This window comes from Larus michahellis, chromosome 7, assembly GCF_964199755.1.
Source record: "Larus michahellis chromosome 7, bLarMic1.1, whole genome shotgun sequence".
Lineage (NCBI taxonomy): Eukaryota > Metazoa > Chordata > Aves > Charadriiformes > Laridae > Larus > Larus michahellis.
Genome location: NC_133902.1, coordinates 534,895 through 560,578, shown reverse-complemented (window position 1 = coordinate 560,578; position 25,684 = coordinate 534,895). Strand labels below are relative to the sequence as shown.

General features: G+C 56.2%; 2 protein-coding genes across 10 annotated transcripts in view; both read left to right on the top strand.

The window, feature by feature from the left end:
* Nucleotides 1-10,441, top strand: part of CLIP2 (CAP-Gly domain containing linker protein 2) — an 81,901-nt gene extending 71,460 nt beyond the window's left edge. For 3 of the 4 annotated variants that reach the window (XM_074594322.1, XM_074594321.1, XM_074594323.1), the window contains 5 exons: nt 508-664; nt 1,159-1,318; nt 1,922-2,107; nt 5,345-5,407; nt 6,416-10,441. In XM_074594322.1, the coding sequence (XP_074450423.1) occupies nt 508-664; nt 1,159-1,318; nt 1,922-2,107; nt 5,345-5,407; nt 6,416-6,427 (578 nt within the window). In that variant the 3' untranslated portion in view covers nt 6,428-10,441. Of the gene's footprint in view, nt 1-507; nt 665-1,158; nt 1,319-1,921; nt 2,108-5,344; nt 5,408-6,415 lie in introns of those variants that run through there. The other variant, XR_012588280.1, reaches the window with a different exon arrangement.
* An 11,377-nt stretch (nt 10,442-21,818) lies between these two features.
* Nucleotides 21,819-25,684, top strand: part of GTF2IRD1 (GTF2I repeat domain containing 1) — a 67,293-nt gene continuing 63,427 nt past the window's right edge. For all 6 annotated transcript variants that reach the window (XM_074595755.1, XM_074595753.1, XM_074595754.1 and 3 more), the window contains exon 1: nt 21,819-21,938. The gene's annotated coding sequence lies outside the window, so the exon portion shown is untranslated. The remainder of the gene's footprint in view (nt 21,939-25,684) is intronic.

Sequence of the window (25,684 nt, the reverse complement as noted above, 5' to 3'; positions counted from 1 at the left end):
GCCCAGGTTGCCCAGGGAGGTGGTGGAGGCCCCATCCCTGGAGACATTCAAGGCCAGGCTGGATGAGGCTCTGAGCAACCTGATCTGGTTAAAGATGTCCCTGCTGACTGCAGGGGGTTGGACTGGATGGCCTTTAGAGGTCCCTTCCAACCCAACACATTCTATGATTCCTATGATAAAACATGACACTGCCTGTCAGTGGACATTGTTGTAAAAATTTCTTCAGGAGTTCTGGTCTCTCTTCAGGAGGTGAATACAAACCCTGCAGAAGGTATTTGTATCCTGTGAGAAAGGGGGTTTGGGGCTCATTGCATGTCAAAAGCTGAAAGAAGCAGAAATAAATAGAGCTGGGTGTGTTGTTTCCGAGATCTCCCCTTAAACAGAGGATGATCCAGAGCTAATCAGACCTGTGCTGTTAGGAGTGGGAATTGGGTAAAGTCAAAAAGCAGGAATGTAAGCAAAGGACTAAGTGACCTTTCTTTCCCCTGTATCCTCTGCTTCTCCTAGCTTTGGAAAATAAATGCAAAACAGCAGAAAAGAAGGCCGATTCGGTGTTGAAAGAAAAGAAGAGGTTGGAAAGCGAACTGGAAGCCTTGACCAAGAAAACACACGATGCTTCCGGGCAACTGGTCCTGATTAGCCAGGAGCTACTCAAGAAGGAAAGGTCAGTCTGCAGGTCTGAAGGACGGAGCTGGGGACAGGGGGCTGGCTGCGTGTTCATGTTTGTTCAGGGTGCTGTAATTTATCACCAAAAGAAATCTGAAGGTTAAACTGTTGAAGTCCAGCCCCAGCTCTCCTGTTTGTTAGAGATGCCCGTGTGGGCATTGGGTTAAAATTAGGGGCGGTGAATTATCAAAGGGACTGACGGCCCTTTCACTGCTTGCTAGGAGCTGCAAGACAGCTCGGTGCCCGTGTAGATGCTGAATGCAGTCATCTACAAGCCAGCTAAGCTGGTGCCCAGTCCAGGTCCCAGTCTCTTTACAGCTGGTGCAGTGGGGAGGACAGGAGAGCTGAAGCCCCCAAAGTGGTGGGAGATGCGTCAGGTTTTCTCGCTGGCCTTTCTTTGGATCTGTAACAAAGGTGGGAGGGAGCATGGCAGGACTGCAGTGGTGTGGGGGCTCTGGAAGGGTCTTCACCTCTTCGTGCTGCTTCTTCCAGGAGCCTGAATGAGCTGAGAGCCTTATTACTGGAGGCGAACCGGCACTCCCCTGGGCCAGAGCGGGACCTGAGCCGGGAGGTGCACAAAGCCGAGTGGCGGCTGAAGGAACAGAAGCTCAAGGATGACATCAAGGGGCTGCGAGAGAAACTAGTTGTGCTGGTGAGGGCATCAAAACCCCTCCTGGCCTTGGCCTGGGGGCTGGAGGGCTCTGTGCTGCTCGTGGGGGTGGTTCTAGCCCTTCACCCTTACTCTGAGTCTTTGTGCTTTCTTTTGTGCTACTGAGCATCTGATGGGAACTTCCTTGACAGCGCCTGTGAGCTGTGGCCTGGCTTAGCAGCACCTCATTAAGCAGCAAAAATGTTCCATCTGTCCTTCTCCAGTATTTCCCTGTTCCCACTGGTTTTAGATCCATGGTTAAATAGGGCTAAAATCTGTAGGAGAAACTGAAGGTCGGTCAGCTACCCCACATTGTTTTACACATTTTCTGATCTAGGCCTAAGCAATGTGCTCTAATTCCTGTGTACTTCAGTGTCCTCCAGTGGTTGAAATGTGAATAATTTATTGGAACTCGGCTGGGAACAAATTAGAGCTGCTGCTGGTTGCATTCGATAGGGTTTCCTTCGGAGTTGTGCTCTGACCCCATCTACTGTTGAAATCAAAACACGGTTATATGAGTTACTGTGGATTTCTACTTTGCTTAGTGTCTGTAATTAGTGGTTTTAATCTAACATGCTCCTATTTTTCTATTGTTTGCTGTATAAGGACAAGGAAAAGTCTGTAACGGATCAGAGGCGGTACTCCCTTATCGACCCCTCGTCAGAGTCGGAAGTGATCCGGCTGCAGCACCGACTCGTCAGCACGGAGGATGTGCTACGCAACGCGCTGGAGCAGGGCCACCAGATGGAGAAGCTCATGGAAGCGATGAGGCTCTCCTCTGAAAAAACACAGGTACGTTAAACCTAAGAAAAGCCTCGCTAGTTGGTAATTACAGGTCCTTTTGTGCTCTGCAAGAGATTGGTTGCTGAATGTGGTGTTTTGGGGAAGGTTGCAGCACGAATAACTGTTCTCTACGTGTACAAGAGAGAACAGAGAAGTGATGTGTGGCTGCATATACTCGCGTACAGGAACTGTATAATATTAAAGTTGAGGGTTTCTGCCATCCCTGTCCTTTGAGAGGTTTATTTCCTTGCAGTCCATAGCAGAAGCTTTGGAAGTGACTGGGAAAATGTTTTCCATTTCTCTAACCAGTTCCTGGAGACATCTCTGTATCTGATTTGGGTTTGCTAATGGGCTATGAATGTTCCCATTCCAGTTGCTATCTTCTCTTCCCAACGTCCTTAGATCTTTCCTTGTTTCTTCTCAAAAAGGCAAAACTGGTTCCGTTGTTTGTGTTGCAGCCTTCTGTGTGAAATTGAAGGCTGCAAATAACTTGACTCTGCACATTTGGCTTTTTCTGTCTTGTACCTGTGGTGTCTCCGCCCTGACTGATTCCTCCTTGTGAAGCGACCTGCCCCTTGTGCCAAGCTTTGTGCTTCATGTCCTTTTTTTACTGTTATAGCTGTATTTTCTCTTGTGTCTGCAAACAGGTCATGGCTTTCAGAGCCACCAGTGCTTCTCTTGTCCTCGCTCATTTAAATTCTTAACTGAAAAATGTCTCAGTATCGCAGTAATGAGCTACAGTTCACATTCAAGCAGATACCTTAGGATAGTACAGAACAAGCCCCTGGGCACGGGAGAATGGGCAGAGAGCTTGTTTTCCCTGATGCAGGTGCAGATATGTTGTGGTAGGTAATCTGGGGGTGTCAAGTCTTCTCCTCCTGTGACATTTTCTTCTGCACAGTTTGCAGACACACCAAATGGCTGTTTGCAGTGCACTAGTACTTGCAGGGAGGCAGTCAGGAGGAGGGTGCATGGCAAAAACCGCAGCCCTGAAAGCTCTGCTGGCTCAGCTGAGCATCTGTGTGTTGCAGACACTCTCTTCATATCCCGCAGTGCAGCGGCAGCGGCCGTCTGCCAGCACCAGACAGGACAGCTGCAGTTGTGATGACAAGTTTGTGGCAGTCCAAGACGTACTATAATCCTGTCGGTGCCTCCAGAGTGACTTTATCTTCTGCTGTAATTGCTGTGTGTCAAATGAAAACGCATCATGACAACCTCATCGGCTGTAAGCTATGGGAGGGTGGGGAAAGTTATTCTCTGTTTGCTTTAATGCTAAGTCCCTTGAGAACAGGAAATCTTCCCTTTTGCATTCCTGTCTCCAGGTGGTAATTATTTCTTCCTCAACTGTAGAAAATAACTAATCTTACATGAAGTGAGTTGGAATGGACCTTACGAGGTCAGCTAATCTATCCCTGGTATTACTTTGATACTTTCACGCTTAAGAAATCTTAGAGATACGACAAGATAGTATTATGCCTTCAACTACAAACCGTGGTACTAAGAGACAGACGGAGGATTATTGCGGGAAGCTAGGCTTCAAACTTCTATTGATGTCAGATTTTTAACGTGCCTGGTTACAAGGAAGTCTGGATCAAAGCTCCCTAGTTTCGGTATGATATCTGTTCATCCCTCTCCTTGTGAAGGAGAGTTGTTAACCAGGGGCTTTCAGGCTGAGCCTGAGGATGTTGTTGGCCTAAAGAGATCTTGGTGCAATAGGGAATTGATGGTTCTTCCCCAGAAGCCACATTTCTGCTGCAACCCACTCTGCACTGCCTTCTGACCTCCCTCTCCTCTCTGACAGCGGCAGCTGTTGCCCAGGGATCTGCCTTGGCATCGCTCTCCCTTTGTCTGCAAAGCCTTCACTTGCAGCGCGCTGCAGAAGGAAATCTCTAATTACCGCAAGCTGCTGCTCTCCCTTCGCAGGCTTCGTCAGCCACCGCGCTCTGCAGCCTGCGGTGTGCATGGCTGGCCTTGCTCTTAGACGAGGAGGTGCAGGAGCTGGGGGAGCCTCATGGCACTCTGGCTTCGTCTCATTGTCAAGTAATTGCTACTTTGATGGTTCCACGCCTGAATCTGTTCTGAAATAGAGGAAGAGGATCTTTACCTTCTCCATGTCTTGGGAGACCCTGATCTTGCAGCTTTGCAGGAAATTAGAAGGATTTGGCACGTGGGCATTTTTTTGGAGAATTTGCAGTGATTGCTCTGGGAGCTTTTTTTATTTGATTTCAAATGAATGACACCACTTGTCATGGGGATGTACTGAGGCCAAATTTCAAAACTAATTTGTGGTATCGGATAGCGGCTTAGTGCACAGATGGGGTGTGCTGCAGGTAGGGTATAGTGCCTCGTGTCAGCTCTGACTGACCTGTGGCTGTGGGTGCAGACCCAAAGCCGGGTCACTACAGCAGCACTATTCTGGCCATCCATCCAGGTAGGACTCGCTGCCTGGCAAACAGCTTGGGCTCTCAAAGCAGAGCTCAGTTTGAATCTCCCTGTTGTCTGCCCAAACTAAACCTCTGTCCCATAGGGTTGATTATGTACCTTCACGGTCGCAGTGAGAACGGAAGCTGAGGAGCTGGGACTCCTCTAATGATGGGGTTTAAACCTTGCAGTCTTTTCTCCCCATAATATCTGGTTTTGCTGCCATCAGCAATTCACCAGCAGCTGTGAATCTGATCACCAAGACCCAAGCAACTGACATCTGGCATACTGTGACTTCAGGCTGCAGCTTTCTTCTCTCGTTTGTGCCGCTTGTGCTGTCATTTTGAAGCTGAAGGGCTCCGTATTATCCCTGCTAAAGAAACATTATAAATTTTTCAAAGTTCTTGTGCTTTCTAAAGATAGAACAGCCCATCCTGGCTGCCAGACTTGTCCCCAGAGACGGGAAATGGGGAATGGCAAATGTCCTGTTCACTGTGCCGTGTTCTGCAGCTAACGCTGCCCTTGGCGGAGAGTTTGTTTATCGGGATTTAAGAGTCAGAAGTGAAGAGCGGGTCTGTGTCCGTAAGGAACTTGGGGGATGTTTTGTAGCTGGGAAGGATGCAATCTGGGATGTGGGGATAGGGCCAGGGTGCAGAGGGCAGGAAGCTTCTTGCCAGAAGTGGGGTGGGATTTTTGCATTCTCCTTTCCTTCTGTGGAGTGGGCTGCTAAGGAAGGGAGATGGCAGTCTTGCCAAATCTCAGTGCTTGCAGGCAAAACCCCTAGGCTCTGTGTCCCTCTTCAGTGTTGCCTGTTCTCTGTTGCAGACTGTTGGAAATTCTGGGTCTGCTAACGGGATTCACCAGCAGGATAAATCCCACAAGCAAGAGGTAAGTTTTAAGCAGAATGTTGTTTAAAAGAGTGATTACTGCCTGTGGTTTTTTGCCTGCTGTGCTGGGGACAGCTCTTGGATGGGGGCAGTTCGGCCAGCAAAGCTTGACTCTGTCATTCCCACAGCAAAAGCAAGGGGCTCTGCACACCTCCAGTTCCCAGCACGGTGGGAACCTCACTGTACCATTTAGCATCATAGAATCATAGCATCATAGAATGGTTTGGGTTGGAAGGGGCCTTAAAGATCATCTAGTTCCGCCCCCCTGCCCTGGCCTGGAATGCCTCCCACCAGCCCAGGTTGCTCAGAGCCTCATCCAGCCTGGCCTTGAACACCTCCAGGACTACCCTTGCATCCTGTCACCTCAGGTAGTGAGTTTAGGGGCCTGATCAATGTCCTAGAGAAACATAGGTTCTCCAGAAAAAAAATCCCCCTCATTGGATCATACTAGCTTCATGAACTTGAAGCTGTCTGGATCCATTTGCTACTCATCAGGGTAATGAGATACAGATCAAAATGAGAAGCCCATGGAATTGAAAAGAAAAGAGTAGTTAACAACAGTTAGACTACTTGAAGCCATCAGGAAGGTGGTGGTGAGATGCGCACTGAGGTGCGATGGGTGCTTGCTCTGGGAGAAGTGGGGGAGAAGGGAGTTTCCCCTCGGTCTCCTGGGTCAGTGCCTGCATGGCTCTTCTCTTGGCAGCCCCAGCTAGAACTTGCTTGGTCTCAGATCTCTACTGTCGCCTTTACATGGGTGGCATTTTTGAGACATGGTGTCCTCGTCTCCCATGATTTTCATGGTGTAGGGCAGGATCTGTAGGCTCAAACTTCACTTCCTTACAGGCAGGATGGCCAGCCTGAGGAAGAGGCAGTGTGGCTTACTGGGCAGAGCAGCGGGTCGGGACATGGGAGGCCTGGTGGCATCCCACACTGTCCCTCAGTTTCCTCTTCTGTAAGAAGACCTCTGTGCTTGCCTTCATTTTGCCTAACAAGGTCTCTTTTTTTCCAGGAGAAGCTCTGATAGAGAAGAGGTGAAGAGGATCATTTCACGCCAGTGCCAGCTCCTGTGCACAGTCAGGAAAAACGATCCCCCATCTGGCTTTAGCACCTCCAAAAGACCAGACACAGTATTTTCACTTTAAGCAGGACAATGTTTATAATATACTAACTGATGTAATCAGGACAATCCTGGCGTCCAGTTTTCCAAGGCAGCCGTTGGTCCAGGAGGAAGCAGAAAGATCTCTCTGGGTTTGGTTTTCTTGCTTGTATTGGTTTTTGACTGTGGAATTTGTGTTGCGTGAGCTGCCCTGGTCCCACCACCTGATGTGGTCTGGATGGCAGCTGCCCTGAACAGTGGCTGAAGTGTCAGCAAGTCACAATAACCCCACAGGAGCCGCAAAGGGATTTCCTTGCGGTGTTCAACTCCAAAGCACGTGCCCAGAGGCTGCACGTTTCCCACGTGGTCTGTCCCTTCCTTTCCACCCGCCCCAGTGTCTTGAAGACCTGCACAAGCGAGTGGAAGCTGCTGGCTGACTGGTCACGCTGGCATGCGTAGGCTGAGGAAGACGGGGTGTGGGGACGTGTTTCCCTCTTCGCCTTGTAGAAGACATCGCTGTTCTAGAGCACAGAGGCTGCACTTAGAACTTGTATCATAGCATGTCGTGGGAAATCATCTGGTTTCAGAGGGATATTTATTTCGTTTCTCACCCACTGCTGTTTGGGAAGGAGCTGTGGTGGCTCTGGCTCTGGGGACAGGCACATCTCGCTCAGGTGTGGCTGGCCTTTCTTCCTGCAGAGAGATGGCTGAGCAGGCTGCCGGTGCCCTGGGCCACAGCCAGGCTGCCCAGCCTGGTCCCCCTCACTCGTCTGTGTTTTATTGGGTCTTTTTTGAGCACAGGACTCCCCATGCGGCTGGATCTCGCCATTGCCGGCCTGAGGGCTCCACGCTGGCTGCAGTTGGTGTGTGACAGATGCCTTGAGGAGATGGCTCCCTCCTTGCCTGTTTAATTTAACAGCTAGTCAGGAAGTGCCTGGCCATTCTCCAGAGCTGTCCTTGGCTCTTCGGTATGATGCCCCTCCCTTACTACCAGGTACAGAGGAGGCCAAGGTGCTGCTGTGAGCATTCACACGGTAGCGGTTGGTTGTACTTGGTGGGCACAGAAATCCTGTGCATGACCTGAGTGTGAGCATTTGGAGCAGAAGGAATCCACGAGTGGAGCCCACACAGCCCTTGTGTCCGTACACAGCACTGCAGGCCCAGGCAAGGGCTTGTTCCTTCTTCTGAAGTCTTCTCTTTGACTTTGCACCACAGCTCCCAAGGGGACATTAGAGTGGAGGAAGGGGACAGCATGGTCTTAAAGGTGTGAGAGAGTCCAGTTCAGATTCACTGTTCAGTTACAGGGAAGAGTCGCAGCAATATTTACCAGGCTTCCCCTAGTTAGTGCCCAGCTCCTCCAGTCTCCAGAAGCTCTTGCGTTATGATGGGGCATCTGTGGAAGAGGACAAGACAGAGAGAGACCACTGAGAGAGGAGATCTGAGCCAGACCACAGGCAGTTGAACGTCATGGCATGTCAGCTTCATGGCTTTTTGCCCTGATTTCCTACAAAGTTGAGTTACTTTTTCTTAGCGGGTTGCCAGACTCCTGCTTCCTTGAAGGATGGGCAGCCAGAAGCAACCTGGGAAAGACTTGGGCTTCCTGGCTGCAATTCTGCCATGAGGAGGACGTTGCTGAATCTGGGCTATGGTTGGTGATTTCCCTGCGTTCAAAGGGAGGATGAGAGAGGAAAGTGACTTCAGGGCAATAAAGCAGGTCAGAAAACACAGCTTAAAGCTGGTGTATGGCAGGGGGAGGGAGAGCAAGCTTGGGATCTAATTGGCTGGAAATAATTCAAATGGGATCCCATCCTGCCTTGTAGAAGTGTTTCATCAGCTCTTACTAATCGCCAGGAAGATTGCGACATCTCTGCCTAACTCTGGAACTTTCCCAAGGGATCATAGGGGTGGTCTCCAAAATCCTCCTGGTTGGTGTATTCATCTCCTAAGCGATTTGGGAAAATCCCAGAGGGAGTGTTTGTTGTTACAGCCCACGACAGTGAATACCTCACTGGGAGCTGCTGTTGTGAAGAATTTAGGGCTGGTGTTTCCCAAAGTGCTCCTGTTGTCTGCATGGTCTCTGAAGTCATGTCTGCAGCTCCCGCTGGCTTGAGTGGAGCTCACAGAACGGTTCTTGCAGTGCTGCCTGTCTCCACGCCCGGGGCTTCCCAGGCACCTGCAGGTGGGAGAGCCCGTTCTGGTTTGTAACTTATTTTCCCTGATAGGTCTTCTAGTGACTTGTGACCAGCTCCCTTCATCTACAGAGGAAAGGTACCTGCATTTTCCACCTCCTTTTGATGAACCTCTGGCTCCGCACAGGGTGGGATCCCCCAGGAGTGGTTATGGGGACTATGTATTTTGTTCCATTAATCAGATCCAAAGTTGTCAGGGTGGTGGTGGTTAAGGCTGGAGGAGTCTCTGGCTCCTGTCTCCTGCCAGGGACCATCCCTTGTGAGCAGCTCAGACCTGTGGCTCTTCACTGTCACTCAAGCTGACTGAGAGGAGCAGAAGCAGATGGGTCAGAGCAGGCTAAAAGTTAGTGCTGATGGTCTTCTCTGGCTGTACATGGCTGTGCTGGTCCCTAAGGATCAGCCAGGCAGCTGATGGCGCTTCTTGGCTTTCCGTGGAGCCTGTGGTGTCTGTGTGTTGCAAGGCTGGACCAAAACGGGCAGTGGAACAAAGCCAGGTCCCCTGTGTCCCCACCCTCCCCTGGGGTGCAGGTCCATGGGAGCTGCTCCCCAAATGGGACTGGCTGCAGGGAACAGGGCAGGTTATCACACGCGTCATCTGGGTTTCGGCTCAAGCCTGCGAAGTGGCCAGGAGGGGGCTTGGACACTAGTCGTGCCCTCCCTCTCCAAAATTGGCAGAGGCTTCCCAGGGACACCTGCCTCTGGCTGCCCCTCTGAGGTTGTAAGAGACCAAACTAGGGACAAACTTGGAGAGGACAAGGAGGAGATTCCCCAAGCCCCTCTATTTATTTGTAAGTTTAAGTGCTATTTTTGCCTATGTGGTGGTGTGTGAAGTACTTCACGATATTCGGTCTTACTGGCTTGGTTCTTTGGGGGAGATTTTCAAGGGCATTGGAGCAGTGATGCAGCCACCTCCTGCCGTCGGTCGGGGGCTGGTTCCTGTTTGTGCCTTCGCTCCCCCTTCGGCTTCAGCCTTGCTCTTATATCAGTCCCTGAGAGCTGGTATGGGGAGGATGGGGGGTGTCTGTGTTACCCCAGCCCCTCTCCCGGCTTGTGTGTGCCAGGCTGGTTTCACATCTGGAGCCAGATCCCGAGCATCGTGCCTCGGAGCGGCAGTGCCGGGTGGAGAGCCCCCTGCGCCAAGGGAAGGACCTGCACCCTGGTTGTGAGACCAGCCCTCCCGGCCGGCCCCAACGGTTAGTGGTGCTCTTCTGCTGACGGCTGAGACGTTACCTGGCGAAAGAAGTCTTTGGCATGGAGACTGTTCCATATTTAGTGGGTTTTTTTTTTCCTCTAACCCTCTAGACCAAAGGGAAAAGAATCTTGTCTTGGTTGGTGATTTCAGCTTTATCGCTCCTACAGCATCCGGAGAGCTGGAGCAAGGGGCAGCAAGGAATGACGGGTGCCACGTTGGCAGCCGAGGCTTTACAGCTCTTGCCTTCTGCCCCAGCCACCAGCGGTTCCTCTGGCTTGCAGTAGAGATGCATGAGGGTTTCATTAAAACAAACCGATGCAAATGACACTGTAAGTCTTAACAAAAATTCCAGTACTCCGTTGTTCGGCAGCTTTAGCAGCTCAACACTATCTTGTAGGGAATTATTAATACACTAAGATCCTATAGGCCTCATGTAAGTTACCAGAATAAAGAGGATACTAGATGTATAAATGGATGATAACCTTTTACCCGTACAGTATGTATTACAATTTTGTAGCTTAGTCATTTTTTGGCTATCAGATTTTGTTAGTATGATATAAAAAAAAGAAAAGACAAAAAAAAAGGTTTGACTGCTAATGTCTATTTTGTTATTTGATTCATTTTATTTCTTCCTCTGTACAAAAGCTGTACAAATCTCCGTCTGTGTAACTACTACGGATATGTATTCATGTACCATTGACCCCTGTCCTGGCTTGCTGGTGTGGTGAGCTCGTTACTAAACAATAAAATCTGTGGCTGAAGTCGGGCACCTGGGGGCTGCTGGGGGTGTGTTGGGGGTGTTCTGCAGTGCAAAAGCCAAAATGGAAATGGCTGAGGGCAAGGGGGGGGCTTTCCCTTCACAGCTCAAATGTGGGGCTTTGGCAAGTCCCTCTTGACCTGAGCGTGGAGCCATCAGCCCTTGGGCTCTGTCGAGAGTGGGTTTGGGAACAGCCGGATGCTGCAGAGATGCCCTGGGGCACGAGATGCCCTGGGGGCTTTTCTGCACCCTGTCCTGGAGGTGAGGACAACCAGCCCAAACATCGGCTCCTTCCCGGGGCGGCTCTCCCTGCCTGCTGCTCTCGGGTATCTCCTGAGCCATGGCGTGTTGGTGCTATTTATTAATCTGTGATTATTTTCCCTCTTTAATCCCCCCAGCCCCTCTCTGGCCCATCCCCAACACCCCGGGGCAAGGATTGTCTCAGGGCTCAGCTCCATCCTGCGCTAAGCCCACCTCCCTGCACCTCGAGACTGGCACCCGCCCGTTTGAGCCGTGCCACCTTGATTTTGCAGCGACGGAGACGGTACTGGAGTCACCCTCATCCCTTCCTGCCCATTTACTGCAGACCTTTAGAGCTCGGGGAACAGAGATTGCTGTGGATCGGTGCCAGGGTGAGCCGCGGTTGCTGCTGGGGTCGGTGCGGGTCCAGGTAAGCCATGCTGCCCCCCAGCCTCTTCCCTCGTGCTCCCACCGTGTGCCGGGATGGACGCTCTGAGCACCCTGGGGTTATGCTGTCCCCTCTGGGGCAAGACTGAGAGAATTTACTGCAGGGCTTGGTGCTTTGCTTTTCATGGTACAGCCTCTCTTAGCGACGAAACATCCGTCTCCTTCTCCAGCATTTTCCTGCACCCACGGGCTGTGGATCCTTTACGGGAGGGCAGGGGTTTCCCGGTGTTGCCGGCTGCCTTAAGACACAGGAAAAAAACTGGGGTGCCTTTTTTCCTTGCTTTCTGGCTGCTTCTTTTCCTGGACTCCTACAATTACCTGAAAGTTTCAAACTTTCCAAATAGCTGCTGAAGTTTGCAGGTGATGGGTTGATTCCACAAGGAGACCCCAAGAAAATTAGAGGTTGACAATAAACCCGTGAAAACTAGCAATAGTCCTACTCCAGAGCCGTAAGATGGGCTGTACAGCGCGGGCTGGGATATCCTGCTATTTTACTTTTTCCAAGGTGTGTAAGAGTTGCTGTCAAAACCAAATAACTTCAGACCTTCTGTTTCTTCACCAGCTCCCTGGCCCTGGGCAGTGCAGTCGCAGGATCTCCCAAACCAGCCGGGTGGGAACGGCGGGTCCCTGGGTCACCCCGTCACTTGTTTGTAGGGTGGGTGCCGATGGCATTGGCTGCTGCCGTGTGCTTCACTGTCCTCCAGCGGCTGGAAGGAGAATAATTTATTTGAACTTTGCTTGGGAGAAGTCTCCAGACGCAGGAAGGTCCATCCAGGCCCAGCCCAGCACAGGGAGGGAGCTGGGGGAGTCGTCATTTTCCCTGCCCTCTGCTTTACGAGGCAGCTGCTGCTCTCTCCGAAGGACCGTCAGGTCCCAAGGTGCTGGGCAGTGCTGGAGGGTGGGATCCTGTCCCCAGCGTGGAGGGCCGGGCTCCCGCGTGTGACCCCGCTGTCACGGCTCAGCCCCAAAGGGCTGCTCCGAGGTTCGTGCCTCCCTGCTCCATCCGTCCCCTCTTCGCTGCCAGCGAGGGAGAGGACCACTGCGGTGGCAGCTGTAGAGCTGTCCCCGTGCCGGCTGCGAGGCCACCAAGCAAGTCCCCTTCTGCAGCCAACACTCCTGGTGGGAGATGCTCAGGGGACGGACAGGAGGCTCTCCCCAGGAGAGATGGCAGAAAACAGCACGTTTTCCGTCACGCCAGCCCTCCCCTGGGCTCTGGGCTCAGGTTGGCTGCCCGGGGCTGAAGGCGCAAAGGCCATCATCACCACGTCCCCGCTCAGGGCAGGTGACTTCAGCTCCATCTTTTATGTAGTTCCACTCTATAATGCATTACCACGCGTATTTACAATCAAGTGCCCGAGCCCTGGTATCTCATAGAGATAACACTGTAGCTCATGCCTTTGTTTGCAGACATCACATTTCACTGCTGTTAATCGTACGGTGAGGATTAATAAAACATGAAGTTTAAAGATGCCTAAATCACAGTGGGGGAGCTGGTAATCTCTGCCAACAATAATATTTGCACTTTATTTTCATCCTAGCATCCAGCCAAGGAGCGGAGCCTGGGCCGGGGAGCGGCACTGCTGCATGAAAATGGATGGGGTGAGGATGGCATGGGGTCCCCGAGCTGCTCCTTGGGCATCGTGGGTCGCTCAGAGGCAATGGGTGGGACGTCCTTCCTCATCCCTGTAAGGGACCTCATCCCCCGGGATGCTGTGCTCGTGCCCACAGCTGGATGGATGCTTCAGGGATGGGTTTAACCCAGGGGTGAGGTAGGGATGAGATGTGGAGTGGCCTCTCTGCACGGGGACACATGCAGAGGGGACAGGGAGGGACTCTTTATCACGGAGTGGAGTAATAGGATGAGGGGGAACAGTTTTAAACTGGAAGAGGGGAGATTGAGATGAGATCTGAGGAAGGAATTCTTCACTGTGAGGGTGGTGAGCCCCTGGCCCAGGGTGCCCAGAGAAGCTGTGGCTGCCCCATCCCTGGAGGGGTTCAAGGCCAGGTTGGACGGGGCTTGGAGCAACCTGGGCTGGTGGGAGGTGTCCCTGCCCAGGGCAGGGGGTGGCACTGGGTGGGCTTCAAGGTCCCTTCCAACCCAAACCGTTCTGTGATTCTACGACACCTCTGCGTGGCCGTGGCCGCCCTGCTCTGACCACACATCCACCCGTGGGCTGTGCTCCCCCGGCACCTGCCGCCCAAGGGCACGTCCCTTCGGGCTGTCCCCTCTGGAGGGGGCGGGTGTACCACTTCTCTGCTTGGTGCTGGGAGGCCTCGGGGGCCACCAAAGGTGCAAATCTGCTTTTGCAGGGGCTGTCTGTGTCCCCTCCCCGCTGCAGCCCCAATGTCACTGAACCCGGCCCGAAGCGGGGCCAGGAACGTGCTGCTTCCCTGGCGAGGCTGTTTCCCCTGTCTCTTTGCATCTCTTTTGACAAGCATCCTTGTCAAAATAGCTAATTTCCTTCCAGAACAAAAAGTCACCTGAATACATTTGGAAGCTGTATTGCACTATCAGGGTAATCAGAATTTAATTTGATGCAGTCAAGGCTCTAAAAAGATGTTATCAAGGGGAACATCAAAGCTGGATTCCTGCGCTTGGAAATGCAACTGGAATGCTTAGTCCCGATTTCTCATTTTATCGGAGACTTTCAAAATATCAGTATAAATAACAAAAAATGAATATTAAGAGTATTTGCAAATTAATGTCTTTTGTAGCTGAACAAAGGCCACTGTCTAACCTACTTCTTTTGCATGTCTGGGACAGTCTCTTATTAAATCCTACTAATTATACAATTTTGTTGTGTCTAATCATTTCGGCACTTGCAGGAATTAAAACTGAAGCTTGCTTCCCCGCTCGCTGCACCACGCTGCTCCTCAGGGCCCTGATCCTGCCTGGCCAGGCTGCCCTCGCTCGAGACGGGGGGAGCCCGTGGGTACGGGGATGGGGGGACCCTGGGGATACAGGGGTGGGGGGAAGCTTGGACGGGGACCTGGGCTTGTTTTTTCTCTCCTGTGTCTCTCACGGCCTCAGGGCTTTGCCTCCTTCGTAGCCCTCAGGATAGCCCCAGCTCTTGCTAGTGAACCTGATCATGCGGCAGTTCTGGTTTTTATTTTTAAAGTACAATTTCAGAAGGAAGAAAAGCAGATCTAGGCCCTTTCAGGTGCCAAGAAGATTGAAAGTGTGACCAAAATCCACCCTGGAGACAGGGTGCTCCTTTTTGGGGGGGGTTTGTTGGACCCGGGGGGGCCACGGCTGTGTTACAGCAGCAGCTGGGGCCGGGGATGGCGGAGCGGTGGCTTTGGCCGTATTCCCTTCAAATGCCATTTCTGTGCCAAGCTCAGGCTGTTTTGCCATTTGGCATGTGCCGAACTGGCCGGGGCAGTGGGTGATGGCATGGCAGCCCCCACCCAGCACCGCAGGCGTCGACCCCCCCCCCTTCCCTTAACTCCCCTTTCTGCAGCGCCCGAGCCCAAATGCCGTCATCCCCCCGCGCAGGGGACACGGGGGACAGGCCTGTCCCCGGCTTGAGCCCTCGGAAACGTCGCGGGGGAGCTTTGGGGGAAAGGAGGTTCAGTCAACTTCGTTAGGGAAATAGCACAGATCTTGTGTTCAAACCTTTGAAGTGTTAATTAAAAAGAATTATGCAAAGGAGCCAGGATTTGAAACGTTCATTTGAATCTCAATAAGGCATCTGTATTAAAAATAGCAGCAGGATCAATGAAAGATACACCAGTTTCGGAGAAAAACAGTCCCCGTGTCCCCGGTGCTGCCGGGCAGCGGGTTCCTGCCTCTTCCCTGCCCCGACCAGGCGCCGCGGAGCGTGGCACAATGAGAGCTTGGGAAAACGCTTCTCTTCTAATATTTAAAGATCTTGAAAGCATCTCCTTTAAAAAAAAAGACCCAGAGGGGTCCGGCGTGGCTCTTAGCTGTAGTGCAGGGGGAGGGAGAGCTGGGCGCGTGGGCTGGGGAGGTGGGTGCAGGGCTGCGACCACCCCAGAGCACCCGATGTGGGGCACAAGGCGCCCCACGCAGCCCCCGGACCCCAAACCTCCCCCTGGCATCCCCCCAGCGCAGCCCCTTCCAGGGGAAAGTGGGGGGATGCGCCTCTCCGGCAGGGCCTTCATTAAAACCCCCGGCATGTCCTGGCCCTCGCTCATTCCAATAAAAAGCATCCAGGGTATTAATTACCAGATCGGTGGATAACGTTGTTAAGTTTACTTTTGTATCGTGCGGACCCAGCGGGAATGTCAATGCCTCCTGCCCTTGGCATCGGCGCTGGAAGGGCGCGAGCAGGTGGGCACAGGGTGGGCTGTGCCGGGTGCTGTGGGGGCACCGAGACCCCCTGCCCACAGAGAACTGATGCTCTCGGTTCATCCCCGGTGGGGGGGCAGGTGGGCTGTGAGGGTGCGGGTGCTCCGGTGGGGATGGCTTTGCCGGGCAGCGAGCTGGGGGGCTGCGGTCTGGGCCGAAAGCAGGCTGGGCAGCGGATGGGGGCCGAGGAGCTTCACCGGGGCTGCGGCCCCGCCGGGAAGATGCCGACGGGCAAAGCTGTAAAATTACCCAGTGATTTCGAAGGCCGGGGCTGTAACCTTAGCTGCGGCTTTGATTAAAAATGTGTGAATATCAGCCCGACCTTGGGTAGAGCTCGGGGCGATGCTCCCCCGGCAGCCCCTTGTCCCCCACCGGTGGGAGGAGGATGCTTTCGGCCGAAACAGGACGCAGGGATAACCCCAACGCCTGCCATCCCACGCCAGGGAGTGGGATTTCCATGGACGGGGCCTCTCTGGTCCCGTTCGGATGCCTGAAGTCTGCAGGGGAGACCCCAGGGCCAAGGCCTGGGCTGTTGGACCCCCCAGGGATGCTGCCGGTACCCGCAGCAGAGCTCCTGCCCGTGCCCTGTGTGAAGGATTCCCCGTCCCTTGCACCGACGAGCCAAAACCAACCCTGGTGACAACCCTGGTGACAACATCAGCCCATTCCGGGCCCTTCCTCCTGCCAGGTCGCACAGAGCTGGCAAGGACGGGGCGGGTCGGAAAATGGAAATCTCCCCGCTCTGCTCCCCAGGATGCTGTCCGGAGGCTCCGGTTCCGCAGCGCCTCGCCGGGCTCTCATTAGCATGGAAATAATTCAAGCGAGCGCACGCACAGCAACTGGAAAAGCATTTTATCTGTTGCGCTGGAGCAAACTCTTTTTGCAGCGCGGCGTTCAAAGGACGGCACAACTGCCGGCAGCTGGCTCCGCAGATAGATGTGTTAAATGCAGATAGGCAGAGTAAATATTTGCTGTAAACCATCCGCTATGCCCCAGCAGGCAGGGAACGAGAGAGGGGCTTTTTCTTTTTGATCTTTCTACAAATATGTTTGGGACCGAGAGATACCAGCTGAGGTTTTGCCGGGATTCCTCGCCAGTTTTACTCAATAGCATATATCTTGCAAAAGAATTAACACACTTTGGGCTGCCTCGGCACACAGCTCTCCCCGCAGTAGCTCTTTGCGGTGCAGGACGGACTCGCTGCAAAGAAAAGCCGAAAAATCAGCACTGAATTTGCTGTGTTGCTCCAAGGGCAAGAATTGGATTGAAAAGCTCTTTTTTTTCCCCCCTCTGACCCCCAAAGCTTCGCACCCAGAGCCACAGACCCCAGCCATTTCTCCTCGGGGCTTTTCCTCGGGTGGTTGTTGCGTCTCCCAGCCCCACTGTGGGTGCTGCGGGTGCCGCATGTGCTGCATGTGCCGCAGGTGCCGTGGGTGCTGAGGGTGCTGCAGGTGCCATGGGTGCTGCGGGTGCTGCGGGTGCCGTGGGTGCTGCGGGTGCTGCGGGTGTTGTGGGTGCTGCGGGTGCTGCGGGTGCTGTGGGTGCTGCGGGTGTCGCGGGTGCTGTGGGTGCTGCGGGTGTTGTGGGTGCTGTAGGTGCTGCGGGTGCTGTGGGTGCTGCGGGTGTTGTGGGTGCTGTGGGTGCTGCGGGTGTCGTGGGTGCTGTGGGTGCTGTGGGTGCTGCGGGTGTCGTGGGTGCTGCGGGTGCTGTGGGTGCTGAGGGTGCTGCGGGTGCTGTGGGTGCTGTGGGTGCTGCGGGTGTTGTGGGTGCTGAGGGTGCTGCGGGTGCTGCGGGTGCTGCAGGTGCTGTGGGTGCTGCGGGTGTCGTGGGTGCTGCGGGTGCTGCGGGTGCTGTGGGTGCTGCGGGTGTTGTGGGTGCTGCGGGTGTCGTGGGTGCTGTGGGTGCTGAGGGTGCTGCGGGTGTCGTGGGTGCTGCGGGTGCTGTGGGTGCTGAGGATGCTGTGGGTGCTGAGGGTGCTGCAGGTGCTGTGGGTGCTGAGGGTGCTGCGGGTGTCGTGGGTGCTGCGGGTGCTGCGGGTGCCGTGGGTGCTGAGGGTGCCGCAGGTGCCAGGAGCGCGCGGGCACTGCCAGCCCCCCGCGTCCCCCCGCTCACCCAAGACGTGCCCGGCAGCAGTGAGCTGGGGGCAGGGGTGGGGGGGCTTCCAGAAATGTCCCGCTCTTTGATCTATAATTTAAAAACCATTTTGTTTTGCCTCCGCTGTTTTAACCAGCAATTTGCTCTAGCAAAAGAACACAATACCCCTCTAGGAAAGAAGAAATAAACTCATTCTTTCAATTAAATTTCTCCTGACCTTACTAAAACTTTTTCCCGTTGCCTCTGCTAAAGCAGCAGCTTTTCTTTTTTTTATTTTTGTGATCTCCAATTCCACCGAGAGACAGAAGAAATCAGCATATCAGAGAAAACAACGGTTCTTGTGATGCCCAGCAGTCACTAATTAACAAATTAAAAAAAAAAAAAAGAAAAAAGAAATCTTTCTGCAGATAGGATTGTTTTCTGGCGATGTTGCCTTTTCTTTCGTCGGCGCTGTGACAAGGAACTTCTTTATTGCTGCAGATAGAGCAGATTAAACCATCCCTCTCCCGCCGTCCGCCTCGTTGGACGGGTTTGTGCAGCTCATTGTTTCGGTCCCCAAATAAAATGTCTTGCCCCCGCTTTTATCCCCTTGCGGGGGGTTCATTCAGAGACGTGTGAGGATGTGGCAATGGCAAGAGGCTGTTGAAGCCGTCGCATCCGTCCCCTGGCTGGACCGAGCAGCCTTTTAATCAGCGGGAGATGGGGGTTCCAGGGGGCTGAGTTCACCTGTGTGGACTCGCTTCCAGCGGAACATCTGGGGAACATCTGGGGTCCCACCAGATGGTCCACCTCCCCCCTGAAGTCCGTAGCGCCCGTCTGGCAGCAGCCCCACAAGACCTCCCCAGGTGGCCAAGCTGCGGCTCAGCCCGTCCCTCCTGGCACTCGTGCAGTTCAGCCCAAGCCCACCCTCCATCTTCCTGGGCTCCTTCTCCAAATTTCAGGCCCGTTTGGCGTCTCCCCCTCCCAAGTGCTCGCAGCCCGACATGGGGACGAGCACTCGACACAGAGGATCCGTTGGGACCTGCTGCTGGCCACGGGACCTGAGCTCTGCACTCAGACACTGGCCACCGAAGGTGGCACCCGTGGGTCTACAGCTTTATTTCAGTTCATGGTTCCCAAGGGTGCCATCCCGGGGCTCAGCGCTGGCATCCCAGCCCCGCGACCAGCTCTCGGGCTCTCTGCTGGAGCAAAGCCGAAGTGCAGGACGGTTCCCTGCGCTTCTGGAGCCAGCCAGATGTTGGTCTTTGGCCAAAGGACCTTGGAAACCCTCTTTGCCAAGGTCCCCTCCAAGGGCCGGTGTCCTTTGGGGGGCTCCAAGAAGTGTTGCCCTGCAGCGCATTTGCAGGGGGATGAGTGGAACGCATGCCGGGGGGGTGCTTAATTCCCCAAATACCGACACCATCGTGTTTCTCTGACCAGTCTGTAGCTGCTCCTTGGGGCTGCTGGTGCCCCTGGACACCCCTGGTGACTGTGACTGTGGGGCCAGCCCCCGGGAGGGCAGGTTTTGGGGACAATGACAAGAACAAGCCTGACCTGAGCGTGGCCACAGGCAGGACCCCCAAAACCTCTGCCCGCTGCGACAGGCGCTGGGGGCCATGACCTTCCTGGGGCGCAGAGCAGGGGCTGAGGCAGGTGGGTGTTGCATCAAATTACATATTTTTTTCCCCCTTTTTTAAAAATTGCAGAGTTTTCCCTGGTCACACGTGCCTTGGAGGCGATGGAGAGCCACGGCGAGAGCAGAGCCCGGCGCAGTAACCTGCCCGTCCTCCGCAGGCTGCTCCCCCTCCTTCGGCTCCTGCGCTCGAGTGACCTAATTAAGTTCATTTTGGTGGAGTTGTTTTTTTTTTTTTTGGGTCTGGCTTAAAGATAATTAGCCAAAAGATGCCCTGATTTCTTTCTTCGGAGATCTTCCACTGTCACTCAGCGAGCGTGTTTTCACTCCCCATTTCTGCTCCCAGGGACAGCCGATGCCGGGTGCAACTCGGGGACCAGCCCCGGCCACCGCAGCCTGCCCCGAGCAGCCCCGTCCCACCAAACCCTTCATCCCTCCTGGGCTTTTGCTGGGACCCCGCACTGCCACCACCAGTGCAATGAGGTTGCCAGGCCTGATGCCACGGGGAGGGATGCGGGGGATGCCAGCTGCCTGCGTGGGGCTCGGCAGCACCAAAAAGCCCCTTCCCCGCTCCTCCAGAAAATGGAATAAAGTCTTTTCTCTTAAAATGTTTTCTTCTCCCCGTGGCCCTGGAGCAGTAATAAATCATCACTTATTTAAAACAAAATCCAGCTAATGGAGCAGCTGCATAATGTGCGCGCTTCAAAGGGAAAAAAACTGTCAGCAGTTTCCAAACTTTCGAGGTTAAAATGCTGTCAAGTTATTTTTAATAGTTTTTCATTTGTTTTAATTTGCCGTTCCTCACCATGCAGCGAGGAACTCAGAAAATAATCATCTCCTCCTCGCAGGTCGGCCTTCCCAGCTGGCAACCGCAGGCTTGGCCTCTGTGCCACGGGGCGGGGGTGGCCGGGGACAGCACCGGGGACGGCGGCAGCGCCGATGGGGTGGCCGGGACCCACCTGGCTCTGGTGAATGGGGTGCTCCGAACGGGTGTGACGGGCTGTGCCGGGCCGTGCCAAGCCAGACTGGGCTGTGCCGAGCTGGGCTGCACAGTGCCAGGCGGTGCCGGGCCGTGCCGAGCTCTGCCACGTCAAGCCGTGCCCTAACGGGCCGTGCCAAGCCAGGCCATGCCGTGCCGAGCAGGGCTGCGCAGTGCCAGGCTGGGACACGCTGAGCCAGGCTGTGCCATGCCAGGCTGTGCTAAGCTGTGCCATGCTGAGCCAAGCCGTGCTGAGCTGAACTATGTGGGGCAAGACTGCGCCAAGTTGTGCTGTGCCATGCCAAGCCCTGCAAGGCCATGCCATGCCAAGCCATGCCATGCTGAGCCAAGCCGAGCCATGTGCGGCAAGGCTGTGCTGAGCTGTGCCATGCCATACCAAGCCACGCTGAGTTGTGCCATGCCAAGCCACACTGTGCAGGGCCAGGCCATGCCATGCCAAGCTATGCCATGCTGAGCCAAGCCATACAGGGCCAGGCCATGCCAAGCCATGCCATGCTGAGCCATGTGGGGCAAGGCTGTGCTGGGCTGAGCTGTGCTGAGCCGTGCCGTGCCGAGCCACGTCATGCTGTGCCAAGCTGTATGGGGCCAGGCTGTACTGAGCTTTCTTGTGCCGTGCTGAGCTGTGCAGGGCCAGGCCGTGCCATGCTAAATTGGGTTGTGCTGAGCCGAGCTGTGCCAAGCCCTGCCATGCCAACGCAGGGCCGGGCCATGCCAAGCCATGCCATGCTGAGCCACGTGGGGCACGGCCGTGCAAAACTGTGCTGTGCCATGCTGAGCCATGCAGGACCAGGCCATACCAAGCCATGCTGCGCCATGCCAAACCGTGCTGCGCCATGCTGATCCATGCAAGGCCCGGCTATGCCAAGCCAGCCGGTGCCATGCCAGTCCATGCAGGATGAGGCCATGCCAAGCCAAACCTAGCTGAGATGCACAGAGCAAAGCTGTGCCGCGCCGCGCCAAGCCGTGCCATGCCAAGTCAAACCGAGACAAACCATACAAGGGCCATGCTATACCGAGCCGTGCCATGCCAAACCGTGCCAAGCCCAGCCGTGCCAACACCAACAGGTGGCGACAGGTCCCCATTGCACCCCCGTAACCCCTCCAGCACCCAACTGGGCGACCGCAGCGCGGCCGTGCCGAGTCGCGCCGAGCCGTGCGGGGCCGGACCGCCCCGGCACAGCTCGGCACGGCATGAAAGGGCCCAACAGCGCTCGTCCCCCCCCTTTAAGCCCCCCCCGTCCGGTTATCGGGCTGGTTAATCCCGTATGTAAATGGCAGCCAATGGATGGTGCCGTTGAGCGGGGTTGGGATTAGCGGCGGGGCGAATGGCTGGCACTTTTACTGGGATTACAGAACAAAGAGCTGCTCTCCCTTCCCAGCCTGGGTGGGTTTTTTTTAAACCCCCCCCCCCTTTCCCCTTCCTCTTCTCCTTCCCTCGAGCCCCCACCGGGCAGTACCGGCTCCGCCCGGGGAGGAGGGAGGCGGCGGGAGGCGGCGGGAGGCGGCTCCATCCCGGCCCCCGCCCGCCCGCCCCCGCCGCTCCCGCGCAGCCTCGCCGGGGGAGGCAGGAGCGCCGCGCCCCACACGCCCGCGGTAAGGAAAAAGTTTTGACCCCCCCCATCCCCTCACGGTCCCCCACACCCCCGTCCCGCTCCTGGGGGTGGCGGCGGTGGGGAGCGCCGGCGGGCGGGATGGGGGGGTCGGGGGGGATGCTGGGTGCGAGGGGGCTGGGGGGTGCAGGGGGTGTTGGGGCGGGGGGGGATGCGGGGGGGTAACAGGGCTGGGGGATGATAGGGTTGGGTGGGATGTTGGGCTCATTAGGGCTGGGGGAGTGTAGGGGGGGCGTTAGGGCTTGAGAGATGCTGGGAGTGATGGGGTTGGGGGGGGATGCTTGGCTTATGAGGGCTGGGGGGGTGATGGGGCTGGGGGATGCAGGGAGGCATTAGGACTTGGGAGACGCTGGGGGGGTGATGGAGCTCGGGGGGAGCTTGGCTTTTTAGGGCTGGGGGAGCGCAGGGGGGCGTCAGGGCTGCAGGAGGATGCTGGAGGATGATAGGGCTGGGGAAGTGCAGGGGGGCAGCAGGGCTGGGGGGGCTGCTGGGGGGTGTTAGGGGTGGGGGGCAGTAGGGCTCGGGGGGAATGCTAGGCTTACCAGGACTGGGAGAGTGCAGGGGGGTGATAGTGATACTGGGGGAGGGCAGTGCTGGGGGAGGCGGGGGGGCAATAGAGCTGGGGGATGCTGGGGAGCCATAGGGCTGAGAGCTGTTGGGGGTGCGTTAGGGCTGGGGGATACTGCAGGGCAGTAGGGCTGGCAGGGATGCTGGGGGTTGTTAGGGCTGGGGGGGATATTAGGGGGCCATAGGGCTTGGAGGAGGTGCTGGGGGTATTAGGGCTGGGGGTTGTTGAGCTCATTGGGGCCGGCGGGGGGGGAAATGCCGGGGATGATGATGGGGCTTGGGGTTGGTGGGGCCCATCCGGGCTGGGGGGGATGTCAGGAGGCAATAAGGCTGGGGGGGGGGGGCATTAGGGTTTGGGGGTGACACTGCTGCAGGGGTGCTTGGGGTGGTAGGGCAGGGGGATGTGGGGAGCAGCAGGGCTGGGGGGGCTCTGACAGCGCAGGGGGGTGCTGGGGCAGTCAGGCAGGGGATGTCGGGCTGGCCTTCGGTGCCTGCCACCGCAGCAGTGTCCCATGTCCCTACGGCAGCTCCAGGGCCGCCACCTGCCCCGGCCGCGGCTGGCGGTGCCGGGCAGGGAGGGGAGCTGCCAGCCGGGCTCTGCCAGGGCTCGCCTCCCGCTCCGCCGGCGCGGGGAAAGGCGGCAGCGCGGCTGGAAATAGAAATGCTGGGTTGAGCTGACGAAGCGCTCGGGGCTTCGGCTGGGCTGGTAACCCAGCCTCGGCACCACGGCACGTGGGGTGGAGGGACAGACGTCCTCTGCGGCTCCCCGGGGCTGGCGGGGGCGAGCGGAGATTTCTCCGTGCATGGGGACAACCGTGGTGGGGAGAAAGTTGATCCCCGGGGAGCCAGTGCCCTTGTCCTTCCAGTGCGCGGGGCTGGTGGTGGGTTTATCTGGGATAAGCTGTAAATTGGAGCCATCCTATTAATGCATCTTGCTCTGGAGCGAGCCTCGGCCCCGGCGGCGCTGCACAGGTAATCCCGGTGTCTGCAGCGGGCGCCGGGCACGCCTGGGCGAGAGTGCTCGGGGAGGCGGCAGTGCTGCTGAGCATCGCTGCAGAGCCATGGGGCCAGCTACCGCGGCGCTTTGCGGTCGGTCGCTCGGCATCCTGCCTCATCCATCGCCCATCGGCGTGCAAGCTCCAGACAGAGGGACCACCTGGGGCTGTTGTGTGGGGCCTCGCATGACGGGACGCCCAGCTTTGGGGTGTCTGTTCCCCACGCCGCTCCCGCTGGCGGAGCTGCTGGAAGTGCTGCAACTGGGAAATAATCCTGCAGTGGCGAGCACCTTTAATTCCACAGGGTCCTGCATCTCTGGTCCCCGCCGGTGCGGCCAGACCTGCTATGTTGGCTGTCAGAGCCCGTGGAATTTCCTACTCCTGTGGAAATGGCCACAGCGCTCACTCTGAAACAGGAAAGCGGTGAGGTGGCCACCGGCATCAGAGCCGCTGCTGGTGGTGGCCGAGGGGCCGGGATGCTAAAGGCCACGGCTGGGTGCCTCTGCCGCATCCCAAAGTCCCTGCCACCGGAGCAGCAAGCCCCGGCACAGCAGCGAGTGTTGCTGTTGGAGCGATACCAAGCAGCCGATCGGGTGTCAGGGTCGCCTTTAAGCCGTGTCTGCCCGCGGATCCCCTGCTCCTGTCCCTTCATCCCCTGAGCTGGGGTCCCGGTGACCCCCGGGGGATGGGGTGCCCCAGTTCGGGGCTGTGCCGCCGGTTTTCCCATGCACCACTGCTGTCTGAGCTGGCGTTGCCTGTCAAGGCTGTGTTTTTGGGGTGAAACCTGCCCAGGATGCGTCACCGCTGGGGTCAGTGGTCCATGCAAACCACACCATGGGGTGCTTGCAGGAACCGGGGGGTGACAGAGGGGACATGTGCCATTGGCGACCACCGCCTCCCTCTGCTGTCCCTCCCAGGAGGGCTTTCACGTCTCGGTGGAGGAGCTGCTGGTGCTGCTGCGGGTCGCAGCTCGTTTAGTTTTGCTAATGAGAAGCAGGGAGAGGAGAACCTGCTCAGGGACGTATTTAGCAACCTGCCCTACCAGCCTGGGGTAGAGCCGCGGTGCCCTCACTGGCAGCTCAGCGCTGTGCTGGGAGCCCAGCTTGGTGCCAGCAGGCATCCGATGGGACCTTGCCTGGGGCAGGAGGTGACAAGGAGGGTGGCCTTTCAGGCCAGCACGGAGGAGACAGGTCTGGTTGTCCCACATGATGTGCATCATGTATGACTGGAGCGATGCTCTGCTTCAAGGAAGGAGGGAAAAAAACCCCAAAACCCAAAAATCCCAGACCAAAACAAGCGACCTCTCGCTGTTGGAGCTAATGGGGGATTCCCATCTGCTCCCGCAGGAAATAGCTCAGATTTTTTTCGGCAATTATCAATGCCCTGTACTTCCTTTGGGAATGTCATTGGCTGCACCCCGGCGGCCAGGCTGGAGGAATGCGGAGGGACTCTGGCCAGGCTCGTCCCCGGCCGGTTGCCTGCTGCAGGGCTGACCGCTGGGGTGGGCGCAGGGCTCGGTGCCGGCTGTCTCCAGCTTGGGCAGCAGCGCCCAGCCCTGTCTGCCGAGGTTATTCCTTGTGCCACCGGTGTCCGTTTGCAGATGCCTGTGGCAGGTGGACGTGGTGGTGGCTCACCGTGGAAGAGGAGGTGTGGATGGGGACTGCTGCTCCTGGGATGGCTGGACTTGGGTGTAGGTGGTGGGTGATGTTTTGGGGAAGGGGATGGGTGGGCGAGGGGCTGTGTTGATACCCGCTCGCTGCTCCTGGCCCTCTGGCTGCGTCTGCATGTGTTGCACCTCGTCGGCAAGGCCAAACCTCCTCTGGGGGTTCAGGGGAGCAGGGGCAGATGCTGAAGGCATGTGGGCTGGATTTGCCACCACTAGAAGCCTTCTCCTCGAGGACAGGGAGGAGCAGAGGAAAGGACCTACTGGGAGCTCTTTCCAAGGATGGACACGTCCATCCAGGAGCTAAAAAAGTATTTATTGATTCATTTCTTGGGAAGAACCCAGCTGGAAGCTGTAGGGAAGGGCCTCCTGGTGTCCATCTGGGTGCTGGCCCAAGCATGGGGCTGGGGGCACCGAGCAGCCCCAGACGGAGGTTCGCTGTGGGGGCAGCGGGTCTTTGCAGAATGGAAGAAGGTTTCCTGGGACCGTGCTCTGCCCTGTTGC